Source organism: Ciconia boyciana, chromosome 1 (genome assembly GCF_034638445.1).
Source record: "Ciconia boyciana chromosome 1, ASM3463844v1, whole genome shotgun sequence".
Taxonomy (NCBI): Eukaryota; Metazoa; Chordata; class Aves; order Ciconiiformes; family Ciconiidae; genus Ciconia; species Ciconia boyciana.
In genome coordinates, this window is record NC_132934.1 from 185724057 (window position 1) to 185746586 (window position 22530).

At 42.5% G+C, this 22530-nt stretch overlaps 2 protein-coding genes across 7 annotated transcripts in view; one reads left to right on the forward strand and one right to left on the reverse strand.

Annotated features, from left to right (window-relative positions):
- Positions 1-483: 483 nt before the first annotated feature.
- MTRF1 (mitochondrial translation release factor 1) lies at positions 484-21844 on the reverse strand. Of its 3 annotated transcripts, none has more exons than XM_072850131.1 (10): positions 21298-21844; positions 13060-13518; positions 9023-9114; positions 8102-8183; positions 7767-7874; positions 7503-7675; positions 6219-6336; positions 4892-5028; positions 3185-3283; positions 484-1841 (listed from the first exon to the last, which is right to left on the reverse strand). In XM_072850131.1, the coding sequence occupies exons 2-10, from the start codon at positions 13493-13495 to the stop codon at positions 1719-1721; spliced, it is 1368 nt and encodes a 455-aa protein (XP_072706232.1). In that variant the 5' UTR covers positions 13496-13518; positions 21298-21844; the 3' UTR covers positions 484-1718. The 3 variants fall into 3 exon arrangements, with proteins under 3 accessions (XP_072706232.1, XP_072706233.1, XP_072706231.1); XM_072850132.1 differs by lacking the exon at positions 21298-21844 and adding an exon at positions 19513-19646; XM_072850130.1 differs by lacking the exon at positions 21298-21844 and adding an exon at positions 15909-16135.
- NAA16 (N-alpha-acetyltransferase 16, NatA auxiliary subunit) overlaps positions 20996-22530 on the forward strand; it is a 79149-nt gene continuing 77614 nt past the window's right edge. For 2 of the 4 annotated variants that reach the window (XR_012040406.1, XM_072850128.1), the window contains exon 1: positions 20996-21352. Coding sequence is in view for 3 of the 4 variants with exons in the window: in XM_072850128.1 (XP_072706229.1) it covers positions 21299-21352 (54 nt within the window). In the remaining variant the exon portion in view is untranslated. The remainder of the gene's footprint in view (positions 21353-22530) is intronic. The other 2 variants (XM_072850126.1, XM_072850127.1) reach the window with 1 other exon arrangement.

Genomic DNA, 22530 nt, shown 5'->3' on the forward strand with positions numbered 1-22530 from the left:
CATGGTAATTGGATAAGCACGTTAACCGGATACTCTCCTCTTACAGCCAACCCTATTAGTTAGTTACTGCCAGTCTGTCAGCACTGCACAGGCATGAGCTGAGTTGCGTATCTTCCTGGAGGTCTTTTTTTTCTGAACAGCTTACTGCAAGTAGTCGAAGTTCAAGTGTGCAAATGACTCTTAAGTCACATAGTAATATGTTTCCTGATTGACTTACAGAGCTATACATTAAAAAAAAAAAGCCCAACTGAAAAACAAAAGCTTTCGTCATTAAAGTGCTGGAAGCAAGTCAAAAATTGTCAGACAAAGCTTGCTGGTAAGAATGTGCAAACACACAAAAGAACTGAAAAATAATTCCAGAACTGAGAAACTGAACACAGTTTTCCTGCTTTCTTCCCGGTACAAATTCTTTCTTAATATAGCTGAATAAAGTTAAAACTGTTATATATACAGTAGTAAAAACTACACCATTTTGAAGAACTTAGCGTTGCAATAATTCTTTTTCTTAAAATAACTGACATTTTCTCAGTCCTGTATCATTCATGATTACAAAATAAATGTGTAAATACAGATCAACCACAAGGTGTAATTTAAATCGTAACAATGAATTGATTCTTCACATGCAAAAGATTGTGCAGAGCAGCTTTATAGCATAACCTGGGAAGAGCAGGACGAAAAGAGAACACCGTGATCTAGCAAGTCAACCCAGTTCAGCAGAGCACTTGCATGTTTTTGTGTGGCCTTAAAACATGTGAGTATTCCTGAATCGCTGCATACGACTACTGGCTGCCTACACACGCGTGCCTGTCGGCATACTGCACAACATGCGCTTAGGTGAAAATACGAATGCAAGTCCTATTAAAGCCGAGTGTGCTCTATAGACATCTGGATTGCCCTCAGAGACAGGCACGCATCCCCAAAGACATCGAGGCAGAAACTGAATTCCAGAGCTACCCGATTTGCTAAAATGCATCTACATTATGAACTTGTTTCTCCGCCAAGAAGCGGGGAGCTGCCTGTTATCACTGCTAAACTCCTTCCAGACTCTCATCAACTTAATCTGAAACTAGAACATGTACTTTTACACTCCACCGCAGCGTCTGGTCCAGACCCACCCTAAGCTTACCCAAGAAGAAAGCTGGAAGGCTGGAAGAAAGCTGACAGGCTTCTTTCTCAAGATTCTGGCCCCCTGCCCGAGATCTCTCCCTTTGCTTTTGTATATTCACTCAAAAAAAATAAAGCATCATAATACAGAGTTATTTTTAAGGGACTACATTTAGGAAGCTCACTCCATCAATGAATAAAAATAACTGGTATTCATGAGGCCAGATCCTAGACTGTGTTTGGGGAGCTTAGGTTCTTTCACCTGGAGAGGAACATCTCCCACCCCCAAAACAAAACCTGCACTCTGTGGTATTTCTTCTGCTCCATCGCCATGATTCTGTATCCTTCCAGCTGCAATTCGGTCAAGAGAAGGACCGGCTTAACAAGCCATGCTGCCAAGACAGAAGGTGTGTGCACACAGTACTCCAAGCTTGTTCTTTTCTGCTAGGGCTGCTGTAATAACTTCAACCCATTTGCACCAAAATATAAAACAGAGTAGTATCACACACTGAAAAACAGAGGCGTAGATTTTAATCGCTCTATCATCTAACAAATGCATCCATTTTGTTTTGCTACTGAACACAACATTTCTGCTTTAACTCTACACAAGGTCTTCAGCAGTCTCCTCCTTCTAAAGCCTGCAAATTTTCCAGATATTCGGTGACAGCCTCTATCTCTGCAAACTCCAGTAGTCTGTTGATTAACTTATCCAGTGCTTCCTTCCCACTTAGAATGTCCTACGAAAAAAATAACAACAGACAAAAGCAGACAGCAGACTGTTACATCAGTGTTATTCTGAAAAGCTGACTACTCAAATGAGGAGACCCTGGAATGCACTTTGCCTGGAGTCTTATCCTAGTGCATCCACTCGCTCGTCTTTGTGGCTCCCCCGTGTGAAAGCAACCTGGCGCGGTGCACAGCAGCGGGGCTTCTGCTGCCTGCCTGTGCAAAGCACGTTGATTCTGGCAGCAGCAAAAGGAGCTACTGGTGCCTTCCTGCCATGCTTTCACGTAACCCATGCGTTCACGTGAAAATCCCCTAACAAGAACAATCGAGGATTGAAGGATCTAATTCAAATACTGTTGCTCAGGCCAAGAACTAGTTTGTTTTGCAAGCAAAGCTTAACTAACTTTTTTTAGGCAGTTTATGGTTTCAGTTTCACTCAAGAAAAGTAACAGGTTCCCAACACTAAGTAACTGAAAAGCTTGACTAACAAAAGTCATTTTTATACAGTCATGGAACTTCTTCCCGTTCTCCTCCACCATGTTATCTGTGTACCTGCTCCCCACTCCATTAAATAGGAACCATTCCATATTCAGCATGCCCTGTGTTCTCTGAAGTTACCCAGGACATCTGTGGGTACAGTTCGAAAAGTGTTGCTTCTTATGCAACAGCACTTACAGTAAACTGGATACCTAAGCCAAAACAGTGAAGGGTCACCCTAAATTTTAGCCTAAAATTCAAAACATTTTCCATAAATTTAATACACAAAAATCCATTTCCCTGTTAAAAAAACAATAAATAAATAAGATTCAAGCCATATGTAGAGATTCACTCAGAAATAAAATATCAGGTAATCTTAAAATGAAAGCATTCAGATTCAGTTTCTTTTATCTGCGGGCTTGCGAGGCAAACATAAAGAAAAGTTTTTCTGTTTCTTCACTCCAGCATTGAAGGGAGAAGGAAGGACTTGGTTTAACTAAAAAAAGTCCTTCCTGTCAGGTTTTTCTTTTCGCTGTACTAAGCTTCAGGAATCTCAAATTTCACTTGTCCATTTTGGCAAAGGGACTCACGGAGTTCACGAATGAGGACTACACTCTTGATCATTTTTCACTCATATAGTAGGAGAAAAATACACAGAGAAGTAGGCCAGTGAGTTATATCCTGTGCCAGTCACCTTTAACACTCCCCTACAGCAAGGCAGAAAAGAAAGTTTAAGCTTTCTAAATCTACGACGTTCTGTCAGAGCACAACTGGCCGATTTCCTCATATATATTAAATTGTTTTCACTAAGTTAATTTTTCCTTCTTATGGTACACATAAGTACCTAACTTTAAAAACTCTCGTAAGCAACCATTACCTTGATATTGCGTGCATCATACGAGATCCTGTGGTCAGTGACTCTGTCCTGGGTGAAGTTGTAAGTACGAATTCTCTCTGACTGGGCTCTTGTTCCCAACTGTAGTGAAGCGGCAAAAACCAAATTCTACGTTAAGCTTTAAAAAAATATCAAATACTACTCTAAAACAGAATAAACTTTAATGGATCAGCCTGTTGCACCTACAAACCCAGCAGCCACTGGCTTAGCATATGGGGTTTTTAAAATGTTGTGGCATTACTAAACTGTGTTATTTGTGATTCTGTATCACAGACCAAGTTTTAACATCCTCCAGGACACTTCTGTTCCAGCTCTGTAGCTGGAAGAATTACGTAACTCTTAAAAGTCATGTAAGGCAAGAGATACATCTATACATGCCCTTAGTTCAAAAATGTAAGAGTGTTTTTCTTTTTTGGGGGGTTGTAGCTCCCACAAAAAATAATGAGAGTAGGCACCATTAATAACAGAAGCAGCACAGTCAACGCGTGGCAAAGCAGTTCCACTAATGTTTGGCTGTCAGAAATTAGCACTGAAAGAGGAGTAAATTGAGAATATGAAGAGTAGTCCTCTAGTGGTAAAGTGTAAGAGTGCAAGCAATTCTAAGTTTTAAAACAGAACTCCAAATGTAGCATTGCTGTGTGGTTAAACTCTTTATTAAAATGGAGACTTAAATGCTAAAAACTGCTTAGAGAAATGGGTGTCTGCTTCCATGGGCTTTTTTGAAAATTTATCTGCACTCACATGTGTATTTCAAAACAAGGAATTTATTGAATATATTCTGAAACATTAGGAAAGGTAATTTACTTTTGACTGGTTTTCTGTAGTATTCATATAAATGTACATATAAGTCCTTTATGCAGCTTTGAAAGCTCTCAAGCTAAAATTGATAACAAACGATAAATGGCTCTCCGCTTACTATGACTGGGTTAATAATCTGCAGGAACAATACACTTAAATGCAACCTGAAATTAGTGATTAAATAGCTAAGCTGGAAACTTTGGAGTACTGAATAATTCTGTATTTCTCAAGTATTTTTATTCCTGTTGATCACTGTTGAAGTTTGCACTACAAATGGGAAAACAGTCAAAGAATGGGAAAAGAATGATTGCACATTTCAAGAGAAAAGCACACTTTGCAGTGTAACGCGAGGTAACTCTTTCATGGAAGCTGTTTCTTCCTTAAAAGGTTACCTAAACCGTACCAGATAAACTGCTACCTAACTGTGAAGTGGCAGGATTGTTCATATACTTGTTTCTTTCAAAAGGTCTCTATGATCTTACAAATACTCTGGTTTAGAAACAGGTTAAAATACAACTTTGAGAACTTCTAATCCTAGTTTTCATGGAAAATAACTTTTTACTGATGGTCTATTTGTGTACCTCTGGCCCTAACAGGGGGATTCAATACATGACGTTGAGTGCTGCCTTTTGGACAATTCCAACTAGTCTTTTGGCTCCTTTCTTTCCAGCTCTAGTTGATGTCTTTTTTCATTGCCTGAGAAGTCTACACTAGTGTTAAACTGGGATAAGTAAAAAACAGACTTAGCATTTTAAAATACAAGATTCTCCTTTGTAAGCACAGCTGGTTAGACACACACACTCACTTGCTCTCTCACTGTCACTCAAAAAGGTCAGAAACAAATCTACAACATAGCACCCTCTCCAAATTTCAGCAATCGCGTGTTCTCACCTGCAGTTTTCTGGCACTCTGCTCTTGACTTAGTTGTTTTTCAGTGATCTGCTGGTACAGCTTAGCTCTTAGTGTCCGCAAAGCTATTTCCTTGTTCATCTGCTGTGATCGCTCCTGCTGGCACTCAACTGCTAGTCCTTCACAGAGGGATTCAAGACAGCTCAGATCAAAAGCCCATTATAACAAAGAACAAACAAGCTAAATTAATTCTAACACATTAGGCAAATGAAACCTTCTAGAGTGCTAGTTTGTAGAGCCTTTCAGTTGTAAGATAAAAAGCCATTTTAACACACTGGCCAGAACCATTAATATGTTTTTAAAGTCTTCACAGCTGCACCAGGGGCTTTGTTCAGTGCTACAGAAAAGTCAGGGATATTTTAAAATTTCATGAAGCAAATTAGTTTCTGACATTGCCCCCAGAAAACGGGTTCATTCCAATCAGCTATCACATGTTAAAAATGTAATTTGCACAGTCTACAGAAGCATGTTTAAATAGCGTAACACAAGTTTTTAAAGTCTTAGTCTAGATAAGCTCTTGGAGACTGGAAAATTCATTATTGTAGCAGAGAAGGAGAGTCTTGAGCTTAATTACGAATAATGAAATTAAGTAAAATAGAGGTCTTTAAAATAAATTTAGTATTTATATTTACTTCTCATTTGATTTCTGAAATAAAAAGGCATATAGGAAGCAGCTGTTTTCAGGTCACTACTGGAATTTCCTGTGCCTAAAGAGATTCTGCATCTGGACAGACAGAAGCCCACTGTATTTCAATAAAAACAAATCCTGAGAAAGACAGAGTAGTCCAGTATATACGCTACCTTCCCATCAAGACACATTTTCCTTCTATTCAACATATGATAGCATTATCTAGTACTGAGAATCTTCTAATCTCCTTTTTTCTCAGTCTTGTAACTACACAGTTTCCAGCTAGGCAAAGCGCACCCTCGATTGCCAATGGCCATTATTCCTGAAGGTACAGAGCACACAGCATGAATTATTTACATCTTCCATCCCATCCCTGTCACCCTCCATTTGTTCTTTCATCCTTCAAAGATAGTGTATGAATTAAAAACTCCCTCTGATGACAAAACTGGATAATAGCATAGATAATAGCAACATGCTGACCATTGTGCCACTGGTACATATTCCTTTTCTCACACATTGCCTTGCTAGAAGAGGGGCAGAACAAGAAGGGGCTACGTCCTTTTTTTGGTATAAGGCCCAACTCTGCAAACTCACTCTAAGAGATAACTTGCAGGATCACAAGCTTTCTCTTCAGGATACAGATGTAGGGTGATTAGAAGTACGAAATACAGCCAGACTTACCTGTGGGAAGGTGTACAATTCTCACAGCGCTATCAGTTTTGTTAACATGTTGCCCTCCTGCTCCTTTGGCCCTGAATGTATCTGTACGCAAATCTTTGGGATCCACTTTAACATCAACCTAGAATCAAAGAAAATTAGTACTTTCTGCTCATTCTAAAAATATTCTGAATGTTAATGATACTCAGTGAAAAAAAAAAAAAAAACTTCTCAAAAAATTGCTCCTTTACAACTGTTCCTGAGTAACAGCTGTAATTATCATACTTTAAAAAAATGCAATGTCAAATATCCTGCAAAGCAAGTGAGGCTTTAAATATTTCACTTATTTTTTCAAACTCTCACTCCAGGTCCTTGACAAAACAAGGTATGTGTGTGTGTGAAACAAAACAAAATCAACAACTTTTTGTAAAACCACTGGCTTTGGCAGGGAGACTAAGAAATAAGCAAATAATCAAAAGCTACTTCTAAACAGCAGTGCAAGGATCTTGTTCATGAGTCAAGCCTGAATGATTCTTGCAACAGTGCTTAAAAACATCTAACTGAGGAAAAACTGGGTGTATCCAGATCCAAATAAGGATATGAGTCCATGATGACCTGGACCATAGTTTGAGCTCAGTGGATGGGAAAGGAACACTCAGATCTGATCAATGTTGCAAGGAAAGCACTACAAGGAGGCAGGAGAACTTGCAGGGAAAGCCTACAGGATATGGTTTTGTTTATTTTGTGTGTAAATTGCTGGTTTAAGTGAGAACTGTCAGTATCAGTGAGACCTCAGAAAGACTAGCCAACACACCCACTCATTCAAATTCAGAGCAGACTGTCCTTGATTTAACAGAGAAGAGCACCAATAATTTAAATGAAACAAAAAAAATCAAAAGGACCTGCATAATCACATTACTATGCAACACTGAATATTTTCTTGGATATATTCACTGTCTTAATACATGATGTAATTCAAAACTGGCATACTCATAGCAGTCAGCTTTGTGAGTGTTGGGGCTGGAATACTCATTGAAACAATTTACATGCTATTTCAGGCAATAGCAAATGTCTGCAAAGTTGCTTCTGATGACCCATTTAAGCATGTAAGATACAGAGCCAAGGACTATCACCTTCCAGAGTCAGAGAACTTGTGGTTCACTTACTGGGACTTGCACAAAAGCACTTGGGTATCAGTAAAATCCCAAAACAGTAACAGTAACATAGTTTTAAATAACACATACTCCAATGCCAAAATGGGTGAGCAGGGATACATTGCCTTACCACCCTGATTAACAGTTAGTTTACCTCTTCTGGCTGAGGGAGGACAATAACTGACATTGTCCCAGTGTGAATACGCTGCATTCTTGATGATAGGCCCGTCTCAGGGATTCGCTGGACTCGATGAGTCCCTCCTTCATATTTCAGATGCCTGTAGACATCATCTCCCGAAATATGAGCAGCGGCATGATGCAACCCACCTAGAGAGACAAATAACGTGTGACAAATATAGCACAGAAACACTGCTTTTAATTTCATTGTCTTGGTGGAATGTCTGAAGAACTACTGTACCTATCTCAGCCGGCATATAGTTCACAATGTCAAAGGTCCAACATTTATAGTCTGCATAGTTCTGGTACATCTCAAACATTTCTTTAGTGAACTGTTGGCAGATGTCTCCTAAAAATATAAAGGCACTACAACATAAATAGCAGTTCACAAAATGGCAGACACCAGTTTTTAGATTTAGCTGCAACTCTAACCACAGTCATTAGATTAATACTCTTCTTTAGAAAGTATTAGTTTATACCATTAAAGTGTAAAAAGGCATTAAGAATAACCCGTAAGAGGTTTAATAAAGTTGGATGGAGGTTTGAAGTAATCTTTACTGTGGGGACTTTGCTGACCTCCAGTTGTTCTGCCAGCTGTCACTTCTAATATGACATGACTTCCATCATATTTTTCCTTTGGCACTAGAAGCTGGAAAAGCTGAAAAGGGGAAAAAAAATGAATGTCATTATCTCCTTCATGACTCTGTATCTCCTCTTAATCAAATTTACAACCAGCCTTTACAATTGCCACAGCTTGAGCGCACACAACCACTGATTTCTTTCGGCAAACTAGTAAGTAGGACTAAAAACTGTCCAAGGGCCGCTGCAACTCAGTGCAGTCAGTGTGGAAATGCAAGATGCTGGTGCAACCACAGGAAAACTAGCTGAAAATTCGATCCTGTGAAGTCAGGTGCCAGGTCACCCACTCCCGCCCCAACCACCTATGAACACAAAGTTATTAGCTATAATCCAGCCAATCTTTACATTAATCTTATTTTTCAGAAAGTCGCATTTCATATTATTTCAATCTGAACATAGAAATGAGCCCAAACATAGAGCTCTCCACTGAATCATTTCAGTTCCTCTGCTTATAATTAATTTCCCCACTCATGGGGTGCTGTCAGCTGAAGAGAAAATGAAAGACTGCAAGTTCCAATCAGAAATCTTTCAAGAATGCATGCTCCACTGCCACAAACAGTTACTAGGATGTCATGGCAGGTCTCAATAGCACAGACTCACCATTTTTTTTAATCCCCTTCAGCATCTGCAGACAGACAAGCAAGCAAGCAAAAATTACTAAAATAATAAGCTTCTAAGACACAATTGTCAGCAAGAAGCTTACTAATAATTAATGTTGCCACTTCTTTTCAGGGAGAATACAGAAGCTGGACTTCTGTTTCATTAAATGCAAGTGTCAGTCTCTATTGGTAAGATCACAAAGGAACATTTTTCTGACATCTTTATTTACAAAGCGGTATAATTTTACCTCAGGCTCACCTTTCTGCACAACATGTTGATTTTTTTATCCAGGGTTTCCTTCTCTTCTAAGGCAAGCTCTAGAAGTTGTTTCTCATCTCTGCTGTCCAGCTCTAAATTACAACAACAGGAATAGATGTTAGCCAATCTCACCCAGCTTAGAGCAAACTGTAATACAGCTGTCCAAAGACATGCGTTGCAGCACATAAAAGCTTGCAGTTGCATTTTGCCAGCATGAAATATCAAATAAGAGCAGCCCAAGCCAGGATGCATATTGCTAACTAAATGACCATATTTTTCAGGGGTGCTGGAAGGAGTAGCAGATATCTTACCTCTCAATCTCCAGCTTATGGCTCAAAGTCTGCATCAAACAGATGCCAGTCCCACCTGACAGTTACTCACTATCAGTTATAATGATGCTTATGTCACACAGATTGACAGTCCAGGGGTAAATCCACAAACGGATTTGACAAAATACATCAAAAACATGCCTGGAGACAAGAAGTGCCTCAGTTTCCCTTATTACAATTTTTCATGCAACAAAATTTTTTCTTTCTAGACTTGCCCAGAAACACTCACATACTCAACAATTTGTGGCCAACTCATTAAGATGAGCATTACAAATATAGGTATGATGATAATAATGAGGTTTCTAACCCTCTGTCTCCTGCTATTCAAGAGATCAATGAGATGTGGGAATTATGGATGCAAGTCATCAGGATGTGGGAGGCATCCTTTGACACTTTGCTTTGCTTAAGGAGATTCCCTTCCCCTCTCTTCAGCACATGAGACCACAATCTGGAGTACCATGTCTATTTTTGAGCTCCCCAGTACAAGAAAAGCATAGAAATACTGGAGTGAGTCGAGAACCACCAAGATGGTCAAGGGCTGGAGCAAAGGACGTATGAGAAGAGACTGAGAAAACTGTGTTTGTTCAGCCTTAAGAAAAGCAGGCAGAGGGGAGGTTTTCTTGTTGTGTACAACTACCTAACAGAAAGACATCGAAAAGATGGAGACAGACTCTGTATATCATGATAAAAGAAGACATAAGCTGGAATATGGGAAATTCCAATTAGATATTAGGAAAACCATTTTCACCCTGAGGGTGGTCAGACACTGGAACAGGGGCTCAGAGAGGTTGTAGGATCTCTATCCTTGGATATATTCCAAACTCAACTGGAAAAGGCCCCGGACAACTTGCTCTAACTGGTCCTGCTTTGAGTAGGACATCAGACCAAATGACCTTCAGAGGTCCCCTTCAAACTAAACTCTTTGATGATTCTGTGATTAGACTGCCCCTTCCCACATTTCAGAGCTTACTACCAAACTAGGAAACATTCTCAGGTAAAGCTAGCAGAACCTCCAAACCTTTTCTGCTATAGAGGCTTCCAGTTTACAGTAATTAAAGATGTTGATCAGTTAGCATTAGATTATATGCTAAGAAGAAACTTGGAAGACACTTGGAGTCAAGTGGAAAAGCTGCCACTGCCAAAATAGGGAGCACCCCCTTCTTTTCATCTTTCTTCCCACTGTTCTACCAGCTGAGGATTAGCTCTGTCACTCACCTCATCAGAAAGTAAAGCAATTCAACTCACCAAAAGAAAACAACAGGTCTGGTTAAATAAATGCATGTATTTTTACCATGCCAAGTTGAACTAGATTTAATTTACAACTGGACAATTACCAGCACAAATGGGGGAATGGGGAAGACAGCTTTGAACAGCTGGGACTGAGAGCGAGGAAGAAAGCAACAAAGAAGAGAAAGTCTTATGCCTGCTGGCCAGCATGGAAACCATAGGTTTGCCTCAGATGCAGCACAAAACCGGACACTCAACAGCTGAATGCATCTCCTCGCCTTGCGTGACCAGTTGCCTGAGCTCTGGATTCTGTGGCAGGAATCGGGTAGCTCAAAGGCAGGCGCAAGGACCATGGGCTCCACATCTCTGGGCATCTGGAGCCCGGCTCCCATTCACAGCAGCTAACACACACACACACATTTACTGGTGGCCTCAGCAGCGAGTCTTTAGAACTAAATGGGCTGGGATGTTGAACCGCTCTGTATAAAGGGCAAGGACAGCAGCAGCTCCTCCGTATCACAGTTTTTAATTTATGCTCTGGGGGTTTTTTCCTTAAACAAAAGATGTCAGATCAACACTTGAACATGGCTTCCCCTGTACATAAGGCAAGAACTGTATAAATTTCCCTACCAGTATGTCACAACTCTAACCCAAAGCTGGTACCGAATCAAAGGCTTCTAGCTGGTCCAAAAAGCATCATCACTGATTAGTTAGATAAACAGTATCAAATTAACTATTGTCAGCAGAGATGAAAGAATGGTCTGGTGGTAACCAATGAGCTTAAGGTTCAAAGGATTGAATTGGGAGGGAGGTAGGTCCCATTCCTACCTCCCTGCAAACCAGACCTTTAAGAATTCAGTTAATCTACCCCATGACTCACATCACCAGTGGCAAACAGGGAAATAATATTTTTCTGCTTCACTGAGTGTTGCAAATATAAAATCCTATAGCAAATGTGAGGAATTCAGGTACTACAGAGAAGAGGGTCAGTTAGGGAGCTAAATGGAAAACAAAGAGCAGTCAAATGAAGGGAACATCTGTGTTTTAACTTGGACACATGATAAACAGTACAGATAGAATAATTTGGCTCAATTTAATTAACTTCTTGGCTGTAATTTTCTCTCATTCTTTTCTTTTCCCTTCTTTCAACTAGAACTCACTCCATTCATCCACATCATAACTTATGGAATTAGAAAAATTCTTCATTATATTTACTTGATCCAAAAATTGCCTTTTTAAGTTGAAGTATGGTTTTTCCAGTGTTTTCTTAATACTTCCTAATTCTTCCAAGAACATTTCTTTTTCAGTGTTAAATTTTTGTCCCTCTTCACCTTCACTCCTCTTCCTCTTGCTCCAGTGAAGAGAACTTGAGAGAGCTGGGGATTAAACCATTTTCAATAACCACCATTTTTTCCAAAAGAACAAACATCTATTTATTTCTAAAACTAAAGAATACAAATGTTTTCTAACTTTCTAAACAAGTTACATTTTTACCAGCTTTACTTCAATATGGCTTTTACTTTTTTGTCAACACCCTTTGGTTCTCTCTCTGAAAAGCACCATAAACTTTCATTCTCCTCCATTTACACTGCTGGCCATTTCTCCTGTCCTTTGCTTTTCCCTTGCTTTACTTCTTTAATGTAAGCCCCATTCTCCCCAGGCCAATGTTTCCCTCTCTTGGCTTAATACGTATCGGTGTAGCAGCATGGATGACATTTTTTCTTTCCTACTGTGTGCACCTCCTCACACTTCTAACAATTATTTTTCTCAAAATGTTGCACCGTTACTTATTTTGTAAATTCGTTTACTCCCTGTGTACTTTCTTATTCCTGAATGGTATCAAAAACAGCGACAATTTTTAATTATTTTTTACCTCAACTTCTACTGTTGCAGAGTATTGAAAAGCAGCAGCTTCTTAGACAACCATCAATTTTTATTCCTTTAAGGACTCCTCAAATATTTTCAAAGAAATATTAGCTTTTGCCATTTAAATTGGAAGCTGACAATTCAGGGCCTAATGAAAGTTCATGTAATTTGCTCAATAAGTATCAATGAACTGGCTAGATGGAATCCCATTTTAAATAACATGGGTGAAGTCTGCATCTGTCAAATGTATTAGGCCCGCTGAATTTTTTTCCTTCAGTTCACACTGCTCTTGGTTCTATCAAAAAACAACTTTAAAACAAACATTTCCAAACTATTTCTGCTAGACGGATAGCCCTGAGATTCCAGACAATCCCTACTCTCCCACGCTGGCTGTATTAAGACCTCAAACTGAAGTGAGGTGAGATGAAAAATGGCAGGATGTGGCTGGATGCAGAAAGCCCTAGCAGCACGCAAGCTCCCAGGAGCAGGCAGGACCAGACAGTGCTCCAGGGCTGGCTTAACTTATTTAAAAGCTTTCCTCAAAGGCTGGGCAATTAAGTTTTTCGCAAGCAAAACCACTGTTTTGAAACAAGTAAGTAGATGTGTTCTCCTTACCTCTGCACATAGTTTCTAACTCCTGAACTTCTCTTTCAGCCTCTTTGATTTCTTGAAATGCAGCTGCAATGGGGGACAGATCGGCACATCTTCTCCTCAGAGTTCTTTGCTCAAAGTCATTTATTGAGTCAGCATTTAACAGATGACTAACCTGCTGGTATTCCTTGCTTAGAGTCTCCAGATACTTCTGCATAGCCTCATGCTTCCACAACGCTCGAGAATCCTGATGTTTTTTCCTATGCCGACTGTTAAAAGACAGAGTGAATCTAGCTGTGTCCAATAAAGACTTTGGCCTCCAAAATCCACGGTTGTGCAGTCCCACCACATAACCTATCTTCTTTGCAACAGGAGGGAGAAGACAGCTGTGAAGTTGACCGTGACAGTAGTAATTGGCAAGCAGGCTCTTGACAAGACAGACACTTTGGAAAGGTTTCATTTTGTGTCTTATTTTTCCACCACCTGAAATCAGTAGACAGTACATAGACCCGTGTTATTATCTAGATAAAGAGAGCATTCTATTAAAAACAAACAAACAAACAAACAAACACAAGAACTGTATCAAGCCCAAATCCTGTTCTTTATTACACCAACACAAATGCAACTGTCATGTACAGAACTACTCCAGTTTGAGTCCTGGTTTAAAACAGAAACTCTTATCAGCACCATTGCACTGACTGAGGGTTGGAAAAGGTCTCTTCCCTCACCTCCTCAAACAGTTTATTTATGCTGTGAAAAAGCTACTGTAGATGTGGCTTTACAGACAACAGCTTCACTTTGCCATTTGCGTCTCATTGGAAAAATCCAACCATTTCATGCCTTACTGGCGAAAGAAAAATGTTGCTGAGAGAAGACAAATCAAATCTATAGTAGAGGTACAGAATTCTATATAGAGAATGTATGAAATATCTAGAATTATGTGCAAAATTATACCCACTACTAGAACACTACCAGAACAACCCCTGTATTTTTCTGAGACACTTGGCCTACAGTTTTGCAGGACACAGGCTCCCCTTAGCATCACTGTTGCTCTAGGAAATATCTTTTCCTCTTCATTTTATATCATCAACATTGCAAACTATGCTATGAATTCTTACTGTGCTGTAAAAATTTATATTGAAGTGCCAGGGTCTACCAAGAGGACTAAATTGAAATAATTTGTATTCTAGGACTACTCACGCAGAAAAGGTTTAACAAATAAAGAAGCACTCCTTAGTATCTCTGCCAGCGTCACAATCCCATCTGTCTACTGATTTTTACAAAAAAGTGGATTCAGAGAAAATGAGAGCATGAAACTTTTGCAACAGGGTCTCCTTGAAAGATACACTTCAAAGTTTTTACTCATCAGTGACAAGACCTTCCATGCATCTTCAGGCATTTCATTAACAAATTACTATGATTTGAACTACTCAACTCACCCATTATCCTCACCTATTTACTTTCATCCATTTATCCACAATGAAGGAGGAGCAATATGCAGTAAAAACAGAAGTACTGTATCTTGCTTGCCTGGCTGTCTGTTTTACTACCTACAGGAACTGGAAGAGCTAGAAAAGCAGTGAAGGGCCTTTATTCTACTTCTGCACCTTCCTCAGATTCCCCAGCCAGCAGGAGATATTGAATCCACAGCGGCAACTTCAGGACTGCTTTAATTTACAGAAAGCCAACGACACCCCTCATGGATTGCCCTAATGACTAAAACCAGCTGTAGCAGAGGGATCACGTTCCCTTCACCAGGAACACAGCAAAAGGCACAAATCCAGCTCATCATCTACCATCCTGGACTTAGTTGCTCAGGGGCCCATGCAGACTCAATTCCAAAAGACCTAAGTCTGCTGATGATGCTGGAATTGCTCCAGATCAGCATGGCCCATTGTTGTTTGGTCAAGTGCTAACCATCATTAACTCATTTTTAAATTATTAATGTTAATATTTTATTTTAATTAATTAGTTAATTAAATATATTAATTACAACCATCTAACTCATTTTTACTGGTGTAGTTCAGAAGCGATGTACTCAAACAATAACAGATTTGTAGTATTGTTCTGCCTGAGCTCTCAGAAATAAAATTCTTGGGTTTAAATGCCTAAAAACCCAAGTAATGGCATGACACAGACCTTCAAGGAAGTCAGAAATTTCAAAATAACTTTGCAATATTAAATAAAAAAAAGCTATCTCCTTTTCAGAGAGATGTTGCTGCATTACATTTGTGCAGAAATAAGCACACATAAAACTTCTACAGAGCTATGAGCAGTAGATGACCTGTTAACTGCTTTCCAAACCAGATTTAAATAACTTTTTAATGTGACAAAATTACCCCGTGCACATCACAAATCAAAACCAGCCAGCAAGCGAAAGTGACAACTGGAATTCTCTAATTAAAATAATGAAATAATAAAATAGTTTAAAAAGCTAATTTCCAGTCAAGAAACTGTTATCAATGCTGTGACCACTTTAAGAAGTTTTAAAAATACTTTCTAACAATCAAAGGTGCTATTAACTCCATGCAACAGAATTCAGACACATAAGAATATGTAGGCATAGCGAAGGAGCATGTATTTCAATACACGCTGTAACAGAAACAGCTCAAGGCCATGCCTTCAAGGCCACTTTTAATACATGTCTGTCTCCCACCACAGCTACCCTGAGCAAACCCCCCCAAAAGCCGTGAACAAAGTCCCCCTGGCAGCTCTCCCCCACTGCAAGGGTTACGGGTTGATGGGGACGGCAGGGCTGCAGAGCAGGCAGGAGCAGGCAGGAGCAGCCGGAGGTCACGCAGCAGCGGAGGGCAGCTGTGAGGGGCGAGGGGGGCTCTGCTTCCCAGCACCCATCGAGGAGCTTTGGCACTCACCATCCGCACACATCGGCGCCTGACGGATCCTGCCTCAAAACTCGAGGCCATGGCAGACGGGAAGTAGAGCGGAAAAACTCCCAGTCCCAGCATGCCTGCTAAAAAACACGACTCCCGGCGTGCTTCAGTTCAGGCCCGCATGGCGGCCGGCCCTCCGCAGCACGCAGCACGGCCAGCCCGCGGAGGCATGGGGGTACCGGCACCAAAGGCCTGCGAGCATCACTTGAGCAACACTATCAGTAAAGGCAGACTTTGCTTTACCTTGTGAAACACAAGCCCTGAAACAAAAAATGGGGAACGTGACCTTAAAAATAGGTCTTCATTTTTGGTATCTTCCTCACAGCTGCACAGTAACACGCTCTGACTTCAGCAATGCTTTGGGAGAAGTGGCAAGGGTAACAACAAATGGGAATATTCACTTCTGTTTCCAACTTCTAAGCTGTTATATTACATACACTTTTCCATGTATTTTCTCAAAACATGGTCTGAAAATACATGTCATTTCAAATCTGGTTATTCAAAGGTTAATTTCAGAGAAGTTTGCATAAAACATCATTAAGTTCCACTTTATGTCAAAGCTCGCTATTCAATTATATTTAAAATTAATTATTACTATGCTGCTAAAGACAAACATCAGTTATAAAATATTAATAAACATAACCATTCAGATTATCATTACACTAACAGGCTGCAGCTTCCTAATGAGGTATGTTTTAAAACATAGTATGTATATGCACTTTTTAATAGATAATATTAAACAGATTATACAACTACCTCCCTAATTACATTTGCATTTTAAAAAGACTTAAGTAACATTGGGTTTTTTATACTTATAATGACCCAAAAATTCAATTTACTTACTCTTTACTATATATGCTATAGGAGATAAATGTATTCAAACATCTAAGATGAAAAATTCTGCTGCTTGAGACTGTTTTACGTTTCCCTTGGGTGCCCACTTGGATTGAAAAGTCATTCTTTCTTCTGAAGTTTGCTTTATTCCAGTAAGTTTCCCCACCTCTTGTATATTGGAGCAAATCCAGCTCTGCTGTACATGCTTTAAAACCCACTGTGTTCTGAGTTTCTTCCCAGCTACTGTCATTCAACAGCATTAAAAAAAGGTAAAAAATTGGTATTTGGCACATATAACATCAGCGGGGTTTGGTGACGTAAATATTTCAAAAGACTGAAAACAAACGATACTTTGGATCAAACCTCATCAGCACATGAATGACAACTAACTGCTTGTTTAGATCTGAGGACTGACTCTGGCTCTGCTCCGTCCCCTGGGACAGAAGGCGAGGCAGACAGAGTAAGAGGCTCTTCCACAGAACAGGACCCACCCCAGAGCTGATCTAAAGGGGCCGCAGCAAACAGCACCCTGAAACCTCAAAGGCGCTTGCCCAGGCCTGAGCCTGCTGTGCCATGCTGTGAGGGACGCCATCGTCCAGACGCCGTCCCCACCACACCTCGCTCTTCTTCCACTTAGACCTCAGTAAAAGGAAATAATAAAATTATCCTTGCATTGGGACTCTAAATATGCAATCTGATACTTAAAAATCTTGGGAAGGTAATCTGTGAGAGGACAACCGAGAAGCTAATAAGAACATGAAAACTGTAAGCAGACAACGCACTGAAAAATTGACTTTAAAAGAAGGGGGTAGGCCAAGGAAAATCAAATCAGCTTCTGCTCCAGCCAGTAATGGTTCTTACATTAAATCTTCTGATTAAAAGCAATCATGATTCAGTTTTTATTATGCCTTGGTGGTGAGTTCTTTAACTTCACTCTAAGTGTGAAAATAGAGACTGCAACAAATTCTCAGCCCTCCCTACCAGGCAGCAGATCACGCAGGGACCCCATGGCCAAGACAAGGGCTGGACTCTGTACTGTCAGCAGGGCTGCTAGGTATACCATCAACCACAGGATCTATTCCATGCATCTCATATTCAAAACATATCAGATACACTCTTTCCCCATATTTGCTGTATGCTTTTATAATGCAATATGGGAACTGAGTATGAAGGATGGGAAATCCCGTTGCCATCTGTGCTTCCTCCTCCCTCATGGTTTGCTTTGATGCCTTAAAACCTGCGTGGCTGAAGCACCTGCCTGTGGAGCTGGTGAGGACCACAGGTGACGGGATGGAGGCTGCTTGGGGCAGGGTGCCATTGCCTTCTTCAGCCACCACGGCAGCCCACAGGGATGTTGGGTCCAGAAGGGAAGAGTGACAGCAGAAGTACAGTGAGGCGTCAGGGCTTCAGGACAGACGTGGCAGTCCTATACTTCAAAATCTGGCAATCCTAAACCACCAATTGCTTTAGAAACTGGAGGCAAAGAAACGGCTCATCAGACAAAACAGACTCCAGGCCTTACAATGTGCTTGGCTTGAAGGCAGGTCCCTGCCCACACAGAGGCCCTTGTTTGCTCAGGGGGCCCTAACCGGGTTTAGCGATCTGCAAGCATCGTGCCACAACTTCTACGGATACCAACTGACATTGACAGGTCACGGAGCAAAGCGAGAAACGCGGCGAAATCACAAGCTTGTTATAATGTATACACCACTTTAATATTGCTCCCCCCTTTCGACCCAAATAGTTAAGTCAACAGACTTCTGAATTCTTTCTGTTTGAAGGAAAAACTGGTGACAGAATCATACGCGTCTTGAATACAGTCCTGTTTATTAACAAAGCCTGTAGAAAGAGCTTTGTTTTGCCCAGCATAGTGGGATTAAATAACAAGAAGTTTTCTTGACTGCACTCCCAAACCTCACTTTCAACTAGAGCTCTGCCTCCCTCAAAAGCTCGTTTCTGTTTATTCTCTCCCAGCTAGTCTGCAAACGCTTCTTTTATTACCTCCTTGCTTTCCTTTTCTTGCTACTTTTAACACAGATTTTTAATACAGACATATGTCTAACTGCAAATCAAACCCCTGCCTCTTATTTGCAATTTGTCTATTTTCAGACAGCATTCTTTCCAGTATTTGGACTAGCAGGAAACAGAGACCTTTAGCTGCCAAGAACAGCCTTACTGCTTCAGACCAAAGGTCCACCTAGCACAGTATTTGCCTGACCATCTCAGAGATGCATCTGTTTATCACTCAACTCAACTGGAGGCATAACATGCCTTTTCCTAAGACAGAAAACTAGAGTTCATAAAGACAAGCCTTCAGCTAGTTATAAAAAGTGCTGAATACATGCTGTGGTACAAACAGGCTCTGAAAATGATGCAGCAGGGCAAAGTCAAATTGGCCATCCTTGTCAACAGTATTCCTGCTTTGAAAAAATCAGGTACCGAATACAGCAGTACTACACCATATAGTAGAAAGAACAGTGAATTGGGTACAGAATGTGGAAAATACACATACTGCTATCAGTAATCCAGGTGACTGACATAATTAGAAGTATGCCGGAACAAAAAAATTGAGAAATAAACACAATAAAGATATTCCTTCTACAAAGAAACTTATTACAGACCATACATCTAAACAGATTAACAAAACAACACCAAAAACAACCACCTTCCACAAAAACAGTGGCCATAAACTGATGCTCAGCTAAGAACAACTAGGAAAGCATACACTGTACTTCTTTAATATTCTCCTCACCTTTGCTATTTTCATCTCACGAGGCTTCCTAAGCCTACCGCATTTTTTTTTCTGATGAGTAGTCCCCAAGTTAGGCCATCATCCAGGCTACTCTCTTCCAATAAATTGTCTGCTCTCTTGTTCCCTCCTTTAGCCTGAAAGGAAAGCAGCTATCATGTCCATCAGCTTCAGCAAGGCTTGTGACAAGTCAAAGACAACTCTGCTTGGGATCCTGTCACAGTCACATAGTCACCTACTTGATGTGTAACCAAATAAAAGTACACAGTTTTTCTAATTGGCTCTTGTTATATACTATTTTCCACACACTTGCTTTACTGTGGTTATCTATCATGTTCATCATCTGGGACAGTAGGTGGATAACTGTATTATTACAAAATTAATACCCTTTTAAAACATACCAAAATATAATTAATATTTTTAAAGGGTAATTACATAAACAGAGATTCTAATTGAAGCTGCCTAATTTTTTCCCTGTAAAATGGTCTTTTTAATTGGTTGTAACCTTGACAGTTTAACCAGTTTTCCTTCTAAGCAAACGCCGCAGGCCATGTGGTTTTAGTGTTTCCGGTTGGGTTTTTTGTTTTTTAAATTTTTGCAAAGATTCATTTAAGAACGATTTCTGGGAATAACAAGAAGAAAAATTTATTTTCAAAAGACCTTAAACGTCCTTTGGCAGGGGAGCCAAGCTATGAATAAACACTTACTGTTCTTAGCATGCACGATAGTGCTGGGAAGTTTTACATAACCAACTGCTGAAAAATGCATTAATGCAATAGATGACATCCCCGCTTGCTAGAAGTCTGACTGCTAAGTTTGCTGTTGTTTCCTTAAATACCAGCCAGGGCACAGCAAGCACGCAGCCTCTGAAAGGTCTGCAGTTTACAGAGACTTTGCTCCCTTCCAACAATACCTCCCAGGCTTTCAGGCAGCCTGACTCTCCCAAATACCAGTTTAAGGAAGCTGTTGGGATGGCGGCCACTAAAGCTAGGTTACTAGGGGCAGAGAAGCAGGACAGCGAGCACACAAAGGAGACTTGCTGCCCTCCCAGCCACAGCCGGGAGAGGCCAAACGCTACAAAACCCTCCGCACCCCGCTTCCACAGCCCTCGCCTCGGAAACAGCCGTGACTCGGGCCTCGGGCGAGCGGGAGTTACTATTTGTTAACAACCTCCGCGGGTAGGAGCCCCCTTCCCCGTCCTCCCCTCGGGGCGTTGCCGAGGGCTCCCCTCCTCAGGGCCGCCCGCCGCCGGCCTCGCTCCCAGCAGGTAACTCCCCTGAGGGCCGCCGAGCGGAGAGAGCTACAACAGACGAAGAACGAAGCCTCCCCTCGGGCCGGGCGGGTAGAGAGGCTAAGCGGGACGGTGGAAGATCCCTTCACGCCTGGACTCGACGCGGGGGGAGGGGGGGAGCGTGTGTGAGGGGAAGCAGCGGGGGGCCGCCAGGCGGCGGTGCGCCTGCGCGGAGGGGACCCCGGCTGCCATTTTGCAGCGTCAGCCGGGCGGCGAGGCCTCCCCGGCAGCTGCGCAGAGGGGCCGCGCTCGCGCGCAGCGTCTGAGGGGAGCCGGCGGGGAGGGCGGTGCAGGCCAATGAGTTGAAGAGTCGCCGCCGCCGCTCGGGCAGGAGTCGCGCCGCCGCCGCCCCGCGGAGTTCGGGGTTTTCCTTCCCTCCTTCCCCCCCTCCTCCCCTCCCTCGTACCGACAGCTGCCCGGCCGCCTCTCCCGGGCCGCCCCCTCCCCCGCCAGCCTCCCTCCCTCCCGCTGTGCCTGCCCTGGGGCCGCTGCCGCACCATGCCGTCCGTGCCGCTGCCGCCCAAGGAGAGCAACCTCTTCAAGCGGATCCTGGTGAGCCACCGGCCCCGCTCCTCTCTTTCTCTCTCCCTTCCGCCGGCGCTTGTCTCTCTTCTCGCACACCGGCCTTGCTCGGTGCCCTCCGACCCGCGGCGCGGGTTACTTCGCCCGCTGCTCCGGAGTTGGCTCCGGCAGAGCGAAAAAGGATGCGGCGGCCGCGCTCGCCCGGGGGAGCCGGGGCTGCCGCCGCCTCCTCGTCCCGGTTCGTCCCCGTTTCCTTCCTTTGTCTGGGGCCCGCCGAGCAGGCCGGGCGAGCCCCCCTCGCTCGTGTGGGGGGCCGGGAGCGGTTGGTGTCGCCCCCGGCCGGGCGAGGGCGGGAAGGAGGGAGGCAGTTAGCCAGCCAGCCCCCCGCCGCTCCCCCGGGGGCCGCGGTTCTCCTTCCTCCCCGCCGGCGACGGTAACTCTGGGGCGAGCTCCGGCTGCGGGGCTCGGCAGCGCGCCGCCGCCACTCCGTCCTCCCCGTCCCTCCCGCCGCAAGCGGGCGGCGGCCCTGCCGGCGGAGGCGGGCCGTTACCCGCGCCCTGAGCGGGCTTGCGGGCGGCTGGAAACGGCGGCTTGGGGGGAGCTGTCATCCCACCCCCGCCTGCCGTACGCTGGGGGTCTGGGTTAGGGGTGGGTGCGCTGCTCGCCGCAGTCGCCTCCTGCCCGTGTCACCGCGCTCGGGAGGGCGGAAGAAGATCTCGACGCGCGGTGCGAGCGTAGCAGGGATTTGGTGTTGCTAAGTTGATCTCCATAGGTACTTCATTTTCAGTAAGAACGTCAGTTTTAGTATAGGGACTAGGCTAAAGCTAGTTCACTGAGCAATGTGAAGTGTAGTTGAAGACGTCTGGTGGATTAAAGTATTCCGACTCCGTACCTCCTTTGGAAGACTTGTCTCAACTTTTATGTGCTGGGCGACTTTGACTCAATATTTATCTTGGGCTGCTTCAGCTCTTTGAGGCTTAATGGTGCAAAGGACATTTAGTGTTTGTGAGGTAACTTTAAAGAAAGAGCTTGCTTTAACTGCGAGTTTCTACTCAAACACTGTATATTTTATAATGCTAACGCTTTATGGAAAGAAAAAAGCCCCCCGCTCTGTCCCCGAAAAAAACACAACAAAACATCAGACTCCCTTTTTCCTGAACTTTTCAGTGTGATAGTAATGGAGTTTCAGCCTCAACAGAGTTGAGGCG

Excerpts from the sequence above, each read along its gene's own strand:
- MTRF1 (XM_072850130.1), bottom strand. Across the intron at positions 8,184-9,022 it reads TCAACATGTTGTGCAGAAAG|CTTTTCCAGCTTCTAGTGCC; the intron begins GTGAGCCTGAGG and ends TCCCCTTTTCAG. Across the intron at positions 5,029-6,218 it reads AATTGTACACCTTCCCACAG|GACTAGCAGTTGAGTGCCAG; the intron begins GTAAGTCTGGCT and ends CCCTCTGTGAAG.